General features: G+C 40.5%; 1 protein-coding gene across 1 annotated transcript; it reads left to right on the forward strand.

The window, feature by feature from the left end:
- The first annotated feature begins 1,464 nt into the window (after positions 1-1,464).
- On the forward strand, positions 1,465-11,753 carry prep (prolyl endopeptidase). The gene is made up of 14 exons (XM_034076525.2): positions 1,465-1,699; positions 2,062-2,136; positions 2,542-2,675; positions 2,769-2,899; positions 3,451-3,660; positions 4,230-4,351; positions 4,468-4,573; positions 4,807-4,998; positions 5,119-5,316; positions 6,870-6,973; positions 7,595-7,826; positions 7,929-8,060; positions 8,735-8,891; positions 10,954-11,753. Exons 1-14 carry the CDS (start codon positions 1,562-1,564, stop codon positions 11,246-11,248), a joined length of 2,226 nt encoding a protein of 741 aa, XP_033932416.1. The 5' UTR covers positions 1,465-1,561; the 3' UTR covers positions 11,249-11,753.
- Positions 11,754-18,267: the final 6,514 nt, after the last annotated feature.

The raw sequence follows: 18,267 nt of genomic DNA on the forward strand, positions 1-18,267 counted from the left end.
GGTTACCATTGAATAATATAGACAGTTGGAAGCATGTTTTTGCATTTTTAAGAGCAGATCAAACCAACCAAACAGTTGGGTGTCCCAGAAAGTCATGTTATAGAAAGTTACCTGTTAAAATGAATCCTTCACCTAGTGGATCTACTCATTTCCTCAAGCTACCTCAGTGGGCCTTATCTCATGTTATCAGTCCTTGTGTAAGAGTAAATGTCAATGATGATGACGGTCAAATCAGGACTGATTGATTAAGTAAGGAGAGACAGGAAGGGAGGGGAGGATGATGAGCAGAAAGAAAGAAGGGTTGACCTCTATCCTTCTCTGTCACGTAGATAAGAGTGGTGATGGAGATTCCCGGTGGACTTGGATAACCTTTTTCTAAAGGTGCAACATCACCATTTGCAACTAACCCATTTTCTCTGCATTATTAGATTATTTTTTTGGGGGAAATAGGGCCATAGTTGTTCCATAAATACTTTTGCCTTATGTTTTAGATTTGGTAACATTTTTAACGGGTGACTTACCACATTCTTTTTCACAACATCAATACTCATGCAAATTAGCCTTGGACTACCTTTGTATTCTGATCTGACAGTAGAATTAATAAATAAAATCCCTGTGAAGAACAGAAACTAAAGTATCTTCTTAATTATACAAACGTGTTTTTTAATCAAATAATAAATAATCAAATAGGTAATATCGCCACATATTGGCTTATATTAAATGCAAAGCAAAATCAACTTATGAAACTTTCATTCCCATGTTCACAAGTAAGCTTGAAGGAAGCAATTGAATTTGCTACAGTAGTTTGCCAAAAAATGATTTTTCTCAAGCTCCAGTTTGGTTGAATTAACTCAAAGGTAATCTGAACACAACGGTATAAACTGCAGCAACACCATGCCTTAACATGTAATATTCATTGTCATTGTATTCAAGGCAGTTCAAATGTGTGGCGGTGATGGCGAAGTCGATAGGGACTTGGCTTGGCAACTGGAAGGTCACCAGTTCAAGTCCCGGCAAGACCAAATGCTACCGAGGTGTCCCTGAGCAAGGCTCCCCGGGCACACCTTTTCAAAATGGCAGCACACTACTCCTAACACTAGGTATGGTTCAAATGCAGAGAAACAATTTCCCCACGAGGGATTAATAAAAGTCCATCTTATCTTGTAACGATAAACATATACATATATATATATATATATAACAGGAACAAACTAAATGGATTTAATATTATTGAAGTGCTCAATCACTTATTTTAGCTTCAAATTAGATTATACACATTGCAAGTTTGAATTATTTTCATTTAAATCATCTTAACTCTGATTTGGAGGTTAAATTAAATGACTTCTAAGAGTTTTAGCCAAATCTCCACATAGTTTATAAACTTAGTTGCACATTGTCTATATTCAGGAAACAGCTATGATTCTGCTCTGGTCTCTCGTCAGGAGAGGGCGCCCTGACATCGGTCTGATCCCCCCGGCAACCAGCGGGTTTTTCTTCAAAGCGCTCGTTGGCTGTGTGTAAGCAGAGCATCTTTCTGACAAGCTTCCATCTCCTGAAGTTGATGTTTCCCAGACTTCAGAGGGTCATTTCAAAACCACTCTTTCACTCTCTGAGGCAGCTCCTTTTGTTACGCAGTTCCCGAAAACTGACCTCCAAAATGTCTTTCCAGTATCCACAAGCTTACCGCGACGATGCAGTTGTAAGTTAATGCGGCTAGCTAACTAGCCTAGCGTGCTAGTACGCCGGGATGCTTAATCATCATGCTTTTCCATTCATTTGGTGTGAGACTCTGCTTTGTTAGCATGCTAGTTAGCTTAGCCTGCTCTGACAACCCAGACTGAGTTTGTTGACAAACGTCTGGGCAGTCGTTTCCAGTTAACCATAACTTTATTCACTCTTCCTATATTTATTCTTAGTTAACATTTCTTTGCTGTTTAGCTAACGCTGCAAACCAATCTGAACGTGCTAGCTTGGTAGCATTAGTCTGTTGTTTTGCCACACCTAATGTTACCTAGCTGGTTCTAATTTTAACCGCTGTCATTGCTATTTCTCCTCCCTCAGATGGATGCCTATCACGACGACAAAGTACCAGATCCATACAGCTGGCTTGAGGACCCGGACAGTGAAAAGACACAGGTACATTATAGTTTATTGCCATATTTTGCATAGAATATTAGTTTTTTAAACTGGATTTTTTTGTTTATATTTCTGCACTGATATCTCTTGTTTTATAATTGCTTAAAGGTACAGGTCACCATTATGTAAACAAAATACTGGTGTTAGTATGTAATTATTACTCAAAGGCATTTATCACCACCAGCCGTAGGTTTATTCGATTTCACCAGGGGTCTGTCCCTAGAGGGCTGTTCACTGAGTGATCTGGGCTCAGTCAAACCTGGAGCATAATGTAAACACACCTGTTGTGATTTTAATCTGCAACTTTATTCAGATACATCAGTACATCTGTTTCTTTGAACTGTCTGCAGGGATTTCAATACATTGATGTGTACTACCTCTTGGTCTTGTATCTTCTTCCATCAGGCCTTTGTCACCGCCCAGAACCAGCTGACTGTGCCATATTTAGAGAGCTGCGAGGTGCGAGACCTGTTCAAGGAGCGCATGACTGAGCTGTATGACTACCCCAAGTACAGCTGTCCCTTCAAGAGAGGGGACAAGTGAGTGATAACAATATCATGTTGTCACAACTCTGTGGAGCACATGTGTGAAAGATCCTTTTTCATCATAATAATTCTTCTCTTCCTTTTCAGGTACTTTCACTTCTACAACACAGGGCTCCAGAACCAGAGTGTGATGTACATGCAGGATAGCCTGGATGCTGAGCCTAAAGTCTTCTTAGATCCAAACACATTTTCTGAAGATGGAACTGTTGCCCTGCGAGGTAACGACGACACAATGTCTATTATCACTGATGTTATTTTATTACAGGCTTTGTTATTCTTTTAACTATTCCTCATGCTTTTTTCACATATTGTGCAATTCTGCTATTCTGGATATTGTACTCTTTGCACTTTGATAAGAAATTATATTATACCGTATTCACAGTACGCATGACTTCATCTCATAAATCATCCCTCAAGACACATTTTTACAATTTGGCTTTATCTATTTTAATTTGTTGACAGTTATTTTTTTATTTGATTGCTCCTTTGCGTTATTTTATTAGTCCTTGTTTGCAAAGTAATTTTTTCAAGTGTTACTATTATAATTATTTATTTCATTGTTATTTCTGCATTTTATTTGCACTGCACTGGCACAGATTCACAGAATGGTTTCTCAATATGGTAATATCGACGGAAAATGTAAAACCGTCGTGTCCAGAAATAACCTGTTATTTATAGCATCAACATGTACAGCTAAATAATGAGGAGTGTAGCCTTTCTCTGATGTCTTTGTTAACGTCCCGTTTTCTGTTCCTCTGTTCACTTCAAGGCTACGCATTCTCTGAGGACGGAGAGAACCTGGCGTACGGAACCAGCGCCAGCGGTTCGGACTGGGTGGAGATCTGCTTCCTGCAGGTAGAAGGGGCCAAGGCTCTGGAGGATCGCCTGGAGCGAGTCAAATTCAGCTGCATGTCCTGGACTCATGATGGGAAGGGTCTCTTCTACAACTCTTACCCAGAGCAGAAGGGAAAGAGTGACGGTGAGGTCAAGACCGTGTTGGCTGCGTAGTCCTGCCTGAATTCCCCTCAGAATGATGAGATTATATCGGACCACCACACACACAGACTGTAATACCCCTGATGAGCAATAACACATATAACGGATGTGTAATATAATTCACGCTTTATTTTTCATTCAATGTATTCACAATCTGTAAACAGTAAAGCTACCTCTTTAATCTAACATGGTCACTTTAAAAATATATATTTACTGCTACTTTTTTTATCATGCTGTACTTATCTGCAATTATTTTTTGTGTTTTTTTCCTTTTTTTTAATTCTTTTTTTTTATACGTAAATCTATTCTCTCTACTTTACCTGTTCTATACTTCTGCTGTTGTAATAATGTAAATGTCCCCGTTGCGGGACAAATAAAGGAATTCTGATTGGCTGATAATTGGTAAAGCTAAATACCTGAAACATAGATTTTCTGAGGAAAGATAGATTTTGCTCTCCATGCTTCACTTTCAGCTTAAAAGACTTGCAGCTTCCACTGCTCCGACAGCTGTGATGGGTTGTTTCTGAAACCGTCAAATGTTTTGTCCTCTAGGCACTGAGACCTCCGCCAACCTGCACCAGAAGCTGTACTTCCATATTTTGGGGACTCCTCAGTCTGACGATGTGCTGTGCGCTGAATTCCCCGACCAACCCAAATGGATGGCTGGAGCTGAGGTGTGCCACAGAGTCATTTATACCATCAACATTTTTTAAATCAAAAAACAAATAAAGACGAGAGCTATCTATGTTTGATATTTAGAGAGGGTTAAGTGATTGGATGTATATTGTAGGTATCAGACGATGGAGGCTACCTGCTGCTGTCGATCAGGGAGGGATGTGATCCGGTCAACAGGCTGTGGTACTGTGACCTGAAGACCACTCCTGAGGGAATTACCGGTACGTCAAGATTGTTTTATTTTCTTGATCTTTCAGCATATCCATTGGTGTTTACCATTACCTGGTCATCATTGTAAGATTGACAGGTTTGTATGAGTTATATTTGAATACTGATACTATAAACTTCGTTAACTAGACTGCAAAATAGCACTTCCTCATTATTCTTATATTCTCTGTCTGTTAATGTGAAGTGATCTCATTATAGCGCTAAAATACCCCTCCTTTATGTTTAGGACTTTTGCCATGGGTGAAGCTGATCGACAACTTCGACGCTGAGTACGAGTACGTGACCAACGAGGGCACGTTGTTCACATTCAAGACCAACCTGGACGCCCCGCGGTACCGCCTCATCAACATCGACTTTGCCTCTCCGGCTCAGACCAACTGGAAGGAGCTCATCCCTCAACACGACAAGGATGTTATTGGTGAGCTGCTGCACCTTCCGTACGGTTAAAGTGTTAAAACTAGGCGTCTAACATTTTGATGTCAACCGGAATACTCATTTCAGCTTCTCACCTGCTGCCTTTCCCTTGTTTTCCCTGCAGTGTTTGCCACCTGTACCTTCTCCAGCTACGTGTTTGTGTGTTTCCTGCACGACGTGAAGAACGTGTTGAAAATGTACCGCCTGAGCTCGGGGGAGGAGCTGAGGACCTTCCCCCTCGACGTGGGCTCCGTGGTGGGCTTCACAGGACGGAAGAGGGACTCTGAGATCTTCTACTATTTCACCTCCTTCCTCTCCCCAGGTACAAGATGACTCAATACATAGTGTTATGGTTGTTTGTGTAGTAGTTTTAGATGCTATATCTCTTTGATGCTATGTGTTGTTGTTGTTGTTGTTGGGGGAAAAGTGTAAAGTGCTGCAAAATGCACAGCGTAATGCACATGGGATTAAGGGAAGAAAACAACTATTTTGTGTCAAAGCGATCGTACAATTGGACACAAAACTCACACTGGTGGCATAAAGTACGCTCAAAAGTGGTTATATTGTATCTTGCCACATGTCTAACAATGTTGAGGTTGCATTACGTATAGTTACTGTATAAAGAAACTGTATAAAGATGTGACACATTCTGCACATATAGTCAGATAGACGGTTCTTCTGATGTCCGGCAGTGGCTCAGTCAGTAGGGGCTTGGACTGTGAGCCGTAGGGTCGCCGGTTCAAGTCCCCGACCAGACCTAAATATGGAGTGTGGACTGGTACTTTGAGAGGTCCCAGTTCACCTCCTGCCCTGCCGTGGTGCCCTTGAGCAAGGCACCGGACACCCCCCCCACTCCCATAGCTCCCCGGGCGCTGTCCACTAGCTCCTAGTACTAGACTCCTGGAGTGGAGTGCACCAGATGGGCGTAAAAAAGTAGGGCTTAACTCTAACGTCGGGCTTAGCTACGTCCGACGTAGTGATTCGAATTTACACCGAGTGCACCAAGCCTGACTAGTCTCGGGCGTAGCTGCGCCTGGTCTTAAGATGCGCGTCCACGTGAATACACGCGAAACAGTAATTGTTGCCAAGCAACGCCCTTTTACAGACTCAGAGGACCGCAGAGAAGAGGGAATTTCCACACCCACAGCGTCAGCGATGACTCAAGGGGAATCCCAAATGGCCACACCCCGAAAGAGAAAGAGGGATTTGTCAGAGCTACAGCGGGAACTGACGGAGAAAGAAATCGGTGCTGGAGGGCCAATGAAACTTCTCTTATAGCTCGACATGCAGTTGTGCGAAGAACATTAATCATGTCTCCCACAGTATTTTTGAAAGGCCCCGTTCGCGTAGAATCTGAGCGCAATCAGCACCTGCAAGGTTGGGGAGAGCGCAGCGTTTCGATCTGATCCGTGCTGAAGTTGAGGGGAGATCTCCTCGATTAAATCAAAAAGGGCTTGTCTGCCGAAACCTCTATCAGTTCACTGTCTGAATAGATGTCCAGTGGGTTTGTTCGATCACGGACGACTCGTTCTCTTCTTAATGCCCTTTCATTGTTAAACATGTAAACAAGACGCCCTGCCATCGTTAATATCCTTCTTGCCTGTTTTACGTTACTATGGATACTAGTCTGTCTTTCCGATTTACGCCTGCTCCATACTAGGTGTAAAAGTTACACCCGGGCGCAACGCATACAGGGCTTAAGTCTAAGTGGTGCACTAGTCATAACTTTAGTTTGGTCTTAACCTTCGGTTCTACGTCGGACGTAGAGTTACGCCCAGCTTATGCCCAGCTGGTGCACTCCACTCCTGGTACTAGGTGTGCTGTGTGCTCTGCATGTGTGACCATTAAAGAGCGGGTTTCTTCTCTTGCATCCAGCCATCATTTACCACTGCGACCTGACGAAGGAGCCGCTGCAGCCGCACATCTTCAGAGAGGTCACTGTCAAAGGCTTCAGCCCCTCAGACTACCAGACCACCCAGGTAATGACAACATTCCAGACCTTATTTGATCCGTGTGTAAGAAAGAATACTTCTTCTTTTCATTTCAATATTGGTCACTGAAAGATGAAACGTTAATAGAGAAAACATTTGTATCTGTTTTCCTTGAAAACCCTAAATATATGCCACTTCTTAAAGTACCAACCCAATATAACGGCTATGAAGGGAAACATGAGCTGAGGTGTGTTCTGGTCCTGAACAATTTCTTGAGTTAGTGTGAATATTAAAACACATTTTCAACATAACATTAATAGTTTATTTTAAGAAAAGATAGTAACGCTTCTGTAAACTATGTTTCAGATTTATTGTTGTTCTCCCAATGAGCAGTGACCCGAGAAAGTACATTGTAAAAATAAGAACAGGTGACATACTTTTAAATGAGGGACTATTTTCCTGTCCTTTATCTGAGATTCAGGCCGATTTACAAAAAAAACCAAAAAAAAGCCAGAAACCACATTTCTACCATGACAAATGCTGAGAAAGATGTATTTGATGTTATTCCCACTCCCATGTGTGTGTAAGAAACATTCCCTCCTATTTCCTGGCTCTGTTCCAAGTCCTACTTGTCTCCTGACGGTGTTTCTTTCTCTGTGTCGTTGCCAGATCTTCTACCCCTCCAAGGATGGCACAGAAATCCCCATGTTTATCGTCCACAAGAAGGGCCTCAAATTGGACGGCTCCCATCCAGGTTTTCTCTACGGCTACGGTGGTTTTAACATCTCCATCACGCCAAGCTACAGCGTGTCGCGGCTCATCTTTGTCCGACATCTGGGAGGAGTGCTGGCTGTTGCCAACATCCGAGGAGGGGGGGAGTACGGGGAGACCTGGCACAAAGGTGGGGGGGATTGTTCTCATACGTCTTGATTGTGGTCTCGATGTTTTAAAGTAATACCATTGCAAACTCCTCCTTTACGCACTTTGTATTTGTCCCTTTTAGCCGGCATGTTGGCCAACAAGCAGAACTGCTTCACCGACTTCCAGTGCGCCGCTGAATATCTCGTGAAAGAGGGATACACTACTTCCTCCAAGCTGACGATCAACGGGGGCTCCAACGGGGGCCTGCTTGTAGGTATGTATGCAGCTGCCTGAGGAGCGGCTCGTGGTCTGTTTCATCCATTAAAAAACCCTGAGTGGATTCAAACAAATCTTAAGCTATTACAATGAAAGTCTTTTTGCCGAAATGGAAGAGTTGGTGTTTTGATAAAAGGCTTTTATGTAAATGTAAGTAATTATTATTGTAAAAGCAAAGTGCAATGGAAACAGATTTAGCAAATAAAGGGTAACGTAAATGAGGCACATGATTATCATTCAATTAAGTTTCTGTTCTGCTGACGAGATGAAAAACAGTGTTACCTTCCTTGCATTAATACATGAAACCAACAGCAATGCCATAATTCCATCCAGTTTTTTAAAACATATTTGGTACAACTTACGCTCATTTTAAGTACATTTTGTTTCGCTCTTTTCCTCTGCACTGTTTTCCAACATGTTTTCCAATGGCACCACCTACTGCTCACCTTGAGGAACAACGCACAATAAACATTTCATATCTGTAGTGAAGGACAACAAGCATTTATTTGCATTTCCATTGTCACTTTTTCTCAAAATGTAGATCTCATTTGCAACATGACTGGTTGGAAACCTGGCTTTAGTGTTTTGAAACCCTTTGAAGGAAGCCAGTTAGTGCCCCTGTTGTGTCTGACTGTTGTGTCTGACTGTGTGTCTGACTGTTTCCTCTCCCAGCCGCCTGTGTGAACCAGCGGCCCGAGCTGTTCGGCTGTGCCGTCGCTCAGGTGGGCGTCATGGACATGCTGAAGTTCCACAAGTTCACCATCGGACACGCCTGGACCACAGACTTCGGCTGTTCTGAAGAGAAACCGCAGTTTGACTGGCTCATGAAGTAAGTGATCAGAAACCAGGTGCTCACTCTGGGCTCACAATCTTTCAGTGGGACGACTCTTTGGATTGAAAACATAACCTTCAGAACATTTAATAGTTCCAATCAAATCAAGCTTTATTTATATCAAATCAAGCTTTATTTATATAGCACTTTTAATTAGGGCTGTGCGATTATGGCAAAAATCATAATCACTATTATTTGGGTCAATAATTGATATCACGATTATTTTGACGATTATTCATTGACCATTTATTGAACTTTAAAACAAATAATATTTTACCAATAAACAAGATCAACAAATATGTTAGAGCGCAATTACAAAACCATACTAAACATATATTAATATGATAAATAAAAATAAATTAGACCAAAATAAATTAAATCAAATATGTTGCAGTGCAATGTCACAACCTACTGAAAGCTCCTTAACACATAGCCAACATGGCAAATGCTGGTAGGCTGCTCATGTCATCTCTTGCATTTTTTGCAAGAAACACCAGGCTGTTTACATGGTGTGGTTTCAGAGATGAGCGCAGGCAGGTGACAATATTGCCACCTGTACTGAAGACCCTCTCTGAAGAGGAACTTGTGGCTGGGATGCACAGATACTTCCTTGCCAGGATGGAGAGTCGTGGGTAGAACTTCCGGGATTCCCTCCACCACTTTAGTGGGTCCTCCTCAGCATCCAGTGGCACTGCCTGGAGGTGGGACTGTAGCTCAAGAGCTCTGGCCTTGTCCTTTTCCAGAGCAGGTTGAGGTTCTGCAGCTTGGTCTACGGTGGCCTTGAAGAAGCTCCCCAGTCCCTTCTTCTTTGGTGCAGCAGCATCCTCCGTGTCATCTGCAGGCACCGCTGCCGTCTCAAGAGGGGCGTTCTCCTTGGAGTATTATAAATAAAATAGGAATGACATGTTTAATCAGACTAAATGGTTATGGTATTAACATTTATACCAAGAATTACATTATAACACTTTGACAACACATTCATTCACTTAATTGTATTTACTGTCAAATCTGTCATTTTTATTTTGTATTATTATTATTATTATTATTATTATTATTACCATGAGTGCCATCATCCTCCTCATCTCAGTTGTCAGGCTGGCTTCAATGGATCCTCGATTGTTCTCACTGACATATTTGAGCTTGAACCTCGGGTCCAGGGCAGAGGCCATGTCAAGCAGCTCTTGAGTCGCTGCGTCATCATATTTGTCATTGAGATAGTCTAGTATCTTCTTTTTTGTGAGGTCTCTGTCATCCTCCTGCACTGCCAGCAATGAGTTGTTGAACAGGGGGTCTTAAAAAAAAAAAAAGACACTCTTACATACTTCTCTCCAGAAAGTGCGTCTGTGAATTCCACCAGAGGGCAAAGCGACTTATTGATCGCCTCCAGTACATCAACGTCCTGCCGCGTGAGGGAGAGATGTCTGGTTTTTCGGTCGCTGGAAAGGACCGGGCATTGTTGCACTTTGTGGTTGTATTTCAGATGATTAAAGAGATTGGTTGTGTTGGCGTGTGGTGCCAACACAACCTGGTAACAAATCCTGCTCTGTACTTTGTTTTGCTCCACGTCGGACTCCTGAAAGCCAAAGTACTTCCAAATAGTGGAAATAGTTTTACCCTTCTTTTTAACGAGTTGCTGCTCTTGTTCTGACATCTTCGCTCGCGCTGAACACTCACAACACACGTCACTCCCACGTGGCCGAGTGGGCTTTTAGGGAGGGGCGAAAGCACACCCAGCAAAATAATCGTATTTTGTCAATTATGATGTTTTCATAATCGTCGCAAGCCATAATCGCGATTAAAAATACGATTAATTGCACAGCCCTACTTTTAATACACAAAGGTAACTCAAAGTCCTTCACTTCACAAACCAAACATAGAGACAATTACAAAATTACAATTAAATAAAATTCAGTTAAAAGCCAAATTGAAAAAGATGGGTCTTGAGTTTGCTCCTAAGGTATTCTTAAGAACTATTAATGTTTGTTATTTTCTGCCAACACACAAGTTATTTATATTTCCCTACATGTGAGCTGAAATCTGCACTTTCCCCTTTTTCCAGATACTCCCCGCTCCATAACATCCGCATCCCAGAAGGCAACGGGGTCCAGTACCCCTCAGTGCTCCTGCTGACCGGGGACCACGACGACCGGGTGGTGCCTCTGCACTCCCTGAAGTACATCGCCACCCTGCAGCACATCGTGGGGCGCAGCAGCAAGCAGACCAACCCTCTGTTCATCCTCGTAGACACGAAGTCTGGCCACGGCGCCGGGAAGCCCACCAGCAAGGTCATCCAGGAGGTGGCCGACACCTACGCCTTCATCGCCCGCTGTCTCAACATCTCCTGGGTCAAATAACTGCCCCTCCCGTTACACAGTGTCCTTTTGTTTTGTTTCTTCCTTTATTTACTACATCTTTGGGATACTGTTCACACCAGCTATTTACACCTGGCCAACATTACTATACCTTTTTGTTCTTTATCCATCTTCCTCCCTCCCCTTCCTCTTAGAGTGAGCCTGTTATAGACTCACAGGACTCATCAACTATAAACCAACATTCAGCACTCACAGCTAATGTACCCTCTCCTTTAGGCCATTGTTGTAGTCCCAACGAGAGAAAGAATGACTACATTATCAGCTTTGTAAAGGGTACAGTTATCAGCCAATCAGCAGTTACAGTCATGAGGTGGAAGTGGGGGAAAAAAGTGTATTAGGTGATCATTTCAGCATCCTCTGAGTACTTCAATGTGATGCATATTATTTATTTTACATATGTGCACAGAATGGAGACAGTGGATTTTAAATGCCTCCAGCATGTACAAGTATAAATAAAATGCTGACACCGCAAGTCTGCAGTACTGCAGTGGTGTGTGTGTGTGTGTGTGTGTGTGTGTGTGTGTGTGTGTGTGTGTGTGTGTGTGTGTGTGTGTGTGTGTGTGTGTGTGTGTGTGTGTGTGTGTGTGTGTGTGTGTGTGTGTGTGTGTGTGTGTGTGTGTGTGTGTGTGTGTGTGTGTGTGTGTGTGTGTGTGTGTGTGTGTGTGTGTGTGTGTGTGTTGTGTGTGTGTGTGTGTGTGTGTGTGTGTGTGTGTGTGTGTGTGTGTGTGTGTGTGTGTGTGTGTGTGTGTGTGTGTGTGTGTGTGTGTGTGTGTGTGTGTGTGTGTGTGTGTGTGTGTGTGTGTGTGTGTGTGTGTGTGTGTGTGTGTGTGTGTGTGTGTGTGTGTGTGTGTGTGTGTGTGTGTGTGTGTGTGTGTGTCCCATTTTTTAAACTGACTGATAATTTCTACCTCTTGACATGTGCTGATTGTTTGCCTTTTAAAGGGAACAAAACACAATGCCACAACTACAATAAACAACTCTTTAAACATTGAGTTACCTTGCCAATTTTATTTTGTAAAATTATTATTTAAAGAGCTCAATTACAAATTGACACGTCAGTCACTGAGGAGAAACAATATGGATTATAATAACATTTAAAATGGCTGTTGCATACATGACTAACTGCATATAAAATACTCAACACAAATCATATATGTGACTGTAAAACAGATGATTAAAAAACAGATGATTAATATAGTAATCAATTAGATTTGTCATGATACAGATTGTTTTATGATCATGTTTCCTGACTGACCGAGCGGCTGCTTGTGCGCTAAAATAAACAGACAGTCAAGAATGGATTTTTTTTTTTTTAATCAACTATATTTACATTTCTTACTGCAATGAATTAAATCCAAAGCATTTTAATATAACATGTCCCGGTTTACTGAGGGCAATGGGAAGTAAGGGCGAAAGCAGCTGTAGGGTTTGGGTCTTCCACCAGGGGGCAGTCACCATGGAAATGACAACACGTGCAGCAGGAGCAGAACATGAGGGTGGTCTGATAGAGGGCCCCATGTGAATTACTCAACATACATGTTCCGTGTTCAAGAACTTCTCTGATGTCCCACTTTCCATGTTTCATGGAGGGAAATAAAAGTGCTTTTGAAAGACTCCATCAATTCCTCTAAAACTTTATCTTCTAAAGTTATTTCAGGATGGACATTTAATTCATCAAAAATAATAGAAGCAAAATATTTTCGACCAACTTTTTTCATAGGCTTTTTATTCATTTATTTTTCATTCAAATGCATAACTTTCTATTTGATTGAAAACACAAATTTAACTTTTAAATGAAGTTCAAGCCTGTAACTGCAAAATATTTACTATAAAACTAATAAGAAAATATTGTTATGGGCTAACCATTTCTTTGTGTTTGCCATGTTATTTCCTCATGTTAAGAAATGTTCTTAAAATCCAACATTTCAATCACTCAAGGGAGCACGGGCTGTTCGGCCATGAGCTCAGCTGTGGAAAACCTGAGCCTAAACAGAGAATTTGGAGGACAAAAGCAAAATATCCATACATTCCTACGAATAACTCACTAATACAACAAGTATTTCATATACATATACAAGCTTTCAATACATGAACAAAATGGACACATACCCTCCAGTAAAGTTTTATAAAAGTCCTCAAATGTTGCAGTTTATTGGGAAATCAAGGCACTGGAAATTAATTAGATGAAAAGCTTGTTACACCCAACTCCAAACATTTGGATGAAACTGGTAAGTGTTCATTTTAATAACTCATTCAAAATAAATCCTTTTTAATTTGTGATTCAAGAATTAGATGAAAGTTGTCATTATAGTTTCACAATAGTCTATATTTGTAAATGTTCCAGTAAAACAAACTTTGCAACCAAGTGCAGGGCAATAGATTATCCTGTATATTTACATTTAAATCTAAAACCTCAGCTTCTGTGAAAAAAAGCTGAAAACTGAAGCCAGAAAAAGGGCTCACTTGCATTTCCTTTGTATCTACTGAGACCTTCTTACTTGTCGTTAAAACTAAACTATTTCCTTTAACTCTTTACTGAGACCTTCTTACTTGTTTTCTAAAACTAAACTATTTCCTTTAACTTTTCAGCTCTTCATGGATCCATTTGTTCCCCAACAGCTTTCTTACTAAACAACTTTCAAAGTAATGAATGAATAAAAGGTCTAATAAATATTGAAAGAAACAAAAATAACTATTATTTTATTAAATGCATTTTCAACTCGTTTTCAACTTAGCCCATGATTAGAAATTCAAAGTCTTTGCAGGTTCTGAAAAACAAATGTTATGCATGTAGATTTAACATATAATAAATAAATAAAAATGTACTGCGAATAAACATTCTATACCGGAAATGCAAAATTCAACAGTGTGGTAACACAATGTGACATACCGTACATACTGGTTTGATCACTTTATTGTAAGCAAATCAAATATAAGTACAAAGGATAAACGGCAATCTCCCTTTTAATTTTAAGTTATGCAGTCTATTTAGGCGTATGTGTGCGCGTGCGTGCACGACAGAAGAATGCACCACCAGAGTGCGCGTGACAGTGAAACCCTGCAGGCCAGCATCCTGCACACTAAAAAGGCAAACCGTATTTTACATTATTTTAACCGAAACTGCTTATAAAGCAACTGTATTTAACTTACTTAAACATGTTATACTGTACAATATAACTTTAAACACATTTCAAACGTATCACGTAATATTCTTGTCAACTTGTGTGAAATAGTCTCGTGAAACTGCTGCCTAATTTCTGATTGGCTGACACATTTGAAGACGTTCTGAAATACCCAATGAGCACACACCTGTGACCACACTGGAATATTAATCCGCCAACCGGAAACCACCGCTGAACCACCGCTGGGGGACTATATTCCTCGGCGAAAGATCAATACAAATACAAAAAAATCCATCCTACATGTCTATATTATTGCAAAAATAATAGTAATTTGACTTTCATTCGTAGAGTAGAAAATACTAAATAGCATCAACGTTGTATTTGTTTATTTTTTTAACTATATGTTTATATCTTTCTCTATAGCAGCATAGGGGAAAGTCCATAGGGGAACGGGCACTTCACACATCGTTATTGAATGAACCAGAAATATGTTACCTCTCAATTTATTTAACTTTTTATTTATGATTATTATTATTTTATTATTTATTTATGATTATGATTATTTATTTTGTATTTGTATTATACGTTTGAGTAAAAAGTATATGTTTTTATTACATCAGCTAAAAATAATAGTTCTGTGAGGATTGGATTTAGGCTACATTGAAGTGTATATATATATATATATATATCTGTATCTATATCTATCTATCTATCATGGGAGGCAAAATGGTGCAGCAGATCCAATGAATGGCGCTATTTATTGTAATCTTGTCTATATTTGTTCTCTCATCGATTTCTAATCACTGACCTGGGAGCAGTTTGGACCTGCTGTTCAGTTAGAGTTTGTTAGAGTGAGTGAAGAGCAGACCTCAGATCAGTCGATTAGTTTAAAAAAAAGAGAGATATATATATATATATATATAAGTATATTATAAAATATGAGACATATATGGGATTACTCTTTTGTAAGTAATCAGGTCAAATGTTTTGTTCAGGGACATTTTAAATGTTTAAATAGTTCTCAATAGTTGAATGTTGCCTGTAAACAAGATGGGTGGGGGATGTGTGGTATGGATCTTTATCAACAAGAGAGAAAGAGGTGGGGGAAGGCATGGGAAACTGATGGGGGAGGCCAAGAATGCCACATGGTTTGCAGAGCCTGGATAAAGCTCTTAGGCATGCAGAAGATTGGGTTATAATGTACCAATAATCTAACATTATCCTGGCTATTGGGGGAGAAAAACGCCTTTTAAAGAGACTTTTTGCAGCTTAACTCACTCTCTGATCACTTTTAGGAAGTTTTTCTCAGAAATGTAAATATTAAGAAGCAGTAGATTGACCAACACTGCCTCTGAGCTAGGAGCAGCTTTTTGACAAATGAGGAGCTGACAATTTAGCTCAATTCCACTCATGTGGATCATTTTTCAGATTACATTTCAGATCTGAGGCACAGGCTCTGCTGGTGACACGTTTAAAAACAAATCTGCCTGCCCTCTCACGCTGCTGCAGCTTATGTTACAGTGTCACTATAAAATATTCATCCATGGAACATCTCTTTGATTCCAGCCGTCTTCATAGGTTTAAAGTCAGCCTAAACATGTAACTCAAACTAGAGCGTCGGCAGATTGAACTCCAGCAGGCTGAAGCTCCACTTTCCTCCACATTTGCTCCCCCGAAGGGACACCGGGAGAACCGTGTGCTCTGCCCGTGCCATCTCATCCATTTACCGAGGAAAAAAGGAGGATGTCCGCTTCCTCTCCTCCAGGTGAGTCCCTTTAAACAACTTGTATAGTAAGCTTCTTGTATTTGTCTTTACATGTCCTGAAAAATCAGTGGATGTGGTGTTTGGTTGCGGCTGAGCTCACCCCTGTGAAGCTGTAGAACCTGCTTTTCACTGACCTGAAATGACCGGCTTTCAGCAACATGAAAGTGATGGATCGGCTCTTTTATTAAACCCATTCAAAAAACGCTATACATGCGCACATAATCTTTGTTTTGATTTAGGACTAATGCACATGGAAAACTAAAACGACCTTATCGGTAAAAATACATTTAAAAACCAAACAGTAAAACAAACGTTATCGGTCAATGCCCATTTGAACTAATTCTAAGAATATTATAGGAACATTATGGCATTAGTATTGCGGTGATCTTTGGAGCAGAAGTCCATTCATAGCCTTTGTGGGATCAACAATGACACTTGAGTGGTTATATTAACCTTTAAGAAGAGGCAAATACAGTCAAAAAGTCATACTGACCGGAAGGATCCGAGCATAAAAATTCAACCAAAAAATAAAACGTGATTTAGGGAAGTGTAAGCGGATATGTGGTGCCATTGTGCGCAGTTTTTGGCGCACCGGCTCCAGAGGCGCTTCTCCTCCAAACCTCCTCCCTCTGTCTCTGACGTCACCGGTATTTCATTCACTTCTATCTCCCAGTTTGCTGATGTCGGGGGAGACTTTTTAAGATTGAAAACTACTTTAAAATACGTGATGTCCCCCCCTTAAAACGTCTTATTGCTAAGTTGTCTCGCTGTGCCCATCTAAAACAGAATGGGAATCACCCTGCTGTGTGCAAGTGCATGGCAAAAGAAAGTCTAAAGGCTCTTAAAAATGTGTCGGATCAAACGTGTCGTGTGCAAAAGATTTAATCCGCCAACACACATATTACATTTGATATTAAATGAAGAATGTAATGGTACTTTTGTTAAATAAAGCGAGGGGATGAAGACAGGGTGCTGCAGGATGTGGGTTACTTTGTGGTCCAATAAGGAGCACATGGCACATGTACGCTTTTGTTAGACTTGATTGACTTGATACATTTTTTCGTTGATTCAAAAATATTCCTTAACGAAATCTAAAGATATGTCAAATGAGGAACTTCATTTAAATACTAAAACTATTGTTTCATTGAGGTAGAGTCAGAAATCCTCCCCCATGTGATTTAAAACCAAGTGAAGTCCAATCAACCTGTATTTAGAATTGTAAATGATTAAAACAATAAAGTGAATAATCACTTGATTCATGTGAAACATTCCACATGCTCATATTCTCCAGTTCTAGGACAAATAACTCTGAGAGGAGATGGCCTGTTTCCCCAGCACACTGTTTACACTTCCTTGCAAAGGTTATAAAAAAGTGAAGGATTGGTGTCGTGCACGAAGTAAACGACAACAAAAAATAACCCCTTCACTTAAAGAGAAAGGAGACAAGGGGAGAGACAAACTCAATGAACCCTTTGAACTGCATTGACAGCAACAGGGGAAAGGCACATTTCCTCTGGGAGCCTTTAGGGTGAGGAGTGGGGGTTGGGTGGGGTTAGCTGGGGTGATGGAGTCCAAAGTCTGCTCAGAAAGTTGGTATTCAAACAGCTCAGGAATCTGGCTGTACTCCTCAGGTTAAAAGCTCAAAAAGATCTGTTTTGATCGAAGTGATTTATTTATATGACTGCCTAAAATCTCAGTCTGATTTCAGTACCATCATTTCCCTTATTGGCTGTATAACAACTACACTTAATGCATGCTTACTGCTTTAAGATTGGTAAAAAAAAAGTGACTATGGCTAGATTTAATTTATCAAAACATCGTGAGGATAAATACAAAAATAAAAAGTTGAATATATTTAATGAGCTCCAGTTGGTGTTCACTTCAGCAAAACATCCTCCACATTATCAAGGGGAAACAAGGTATTGTCCTTTCTCTTAATTAACTCATGTGATTGTGGCTCACTGTGAAAGCTTCAGTGGATTTTTCGTCATGCCCGAAAAGACTGATATGTTTTATTAATATATTCAAATGTTATGAGTAAACCAAAGCAAAGAATACTACTTTCTTTGAAGCAATGTAGTCTTATTGATTCAGAATAACTCAAATACAAAACT

Source organism: Pseudochaenichthys georgianus, chromosome 24 (assembly GCF_902827115.2).
Source record: "Pseudochaenichthys georgianus chromosome 24, fPseGeo1.2, whole genome shotgun sequence".
NCBI classification, from domain to species: Eukaryota; Metazoa; Chordata; class Actinopteri; order Perciformes; family Channichthyidae; genus Pseudochaenichthys; species Pseudochaenichthys georgianus.

Coding starts and splice junctions, on each gene's coding strand:
- prep (XM_034076525.2), top strand. CDS start 1,562: ATGTTTCCCAGACTTCAGAGGGTCATTTCAAAACCACTCTTTCACTCT. Junction 5,317..6,869: donor CACCTCCTTCCTCTCCCCAG/GTACAAGATGAC, acceptor TCTTGCATCCAG/CCATCATTTACCACTGCGAC. Junction 7,827..7,928: donor CGGGGAGACCTGGCACAAAG/GTGGGGGGGATT, acceptor TGTCCCTTTTAG/CCGGCATGTTGGCCAACAAG.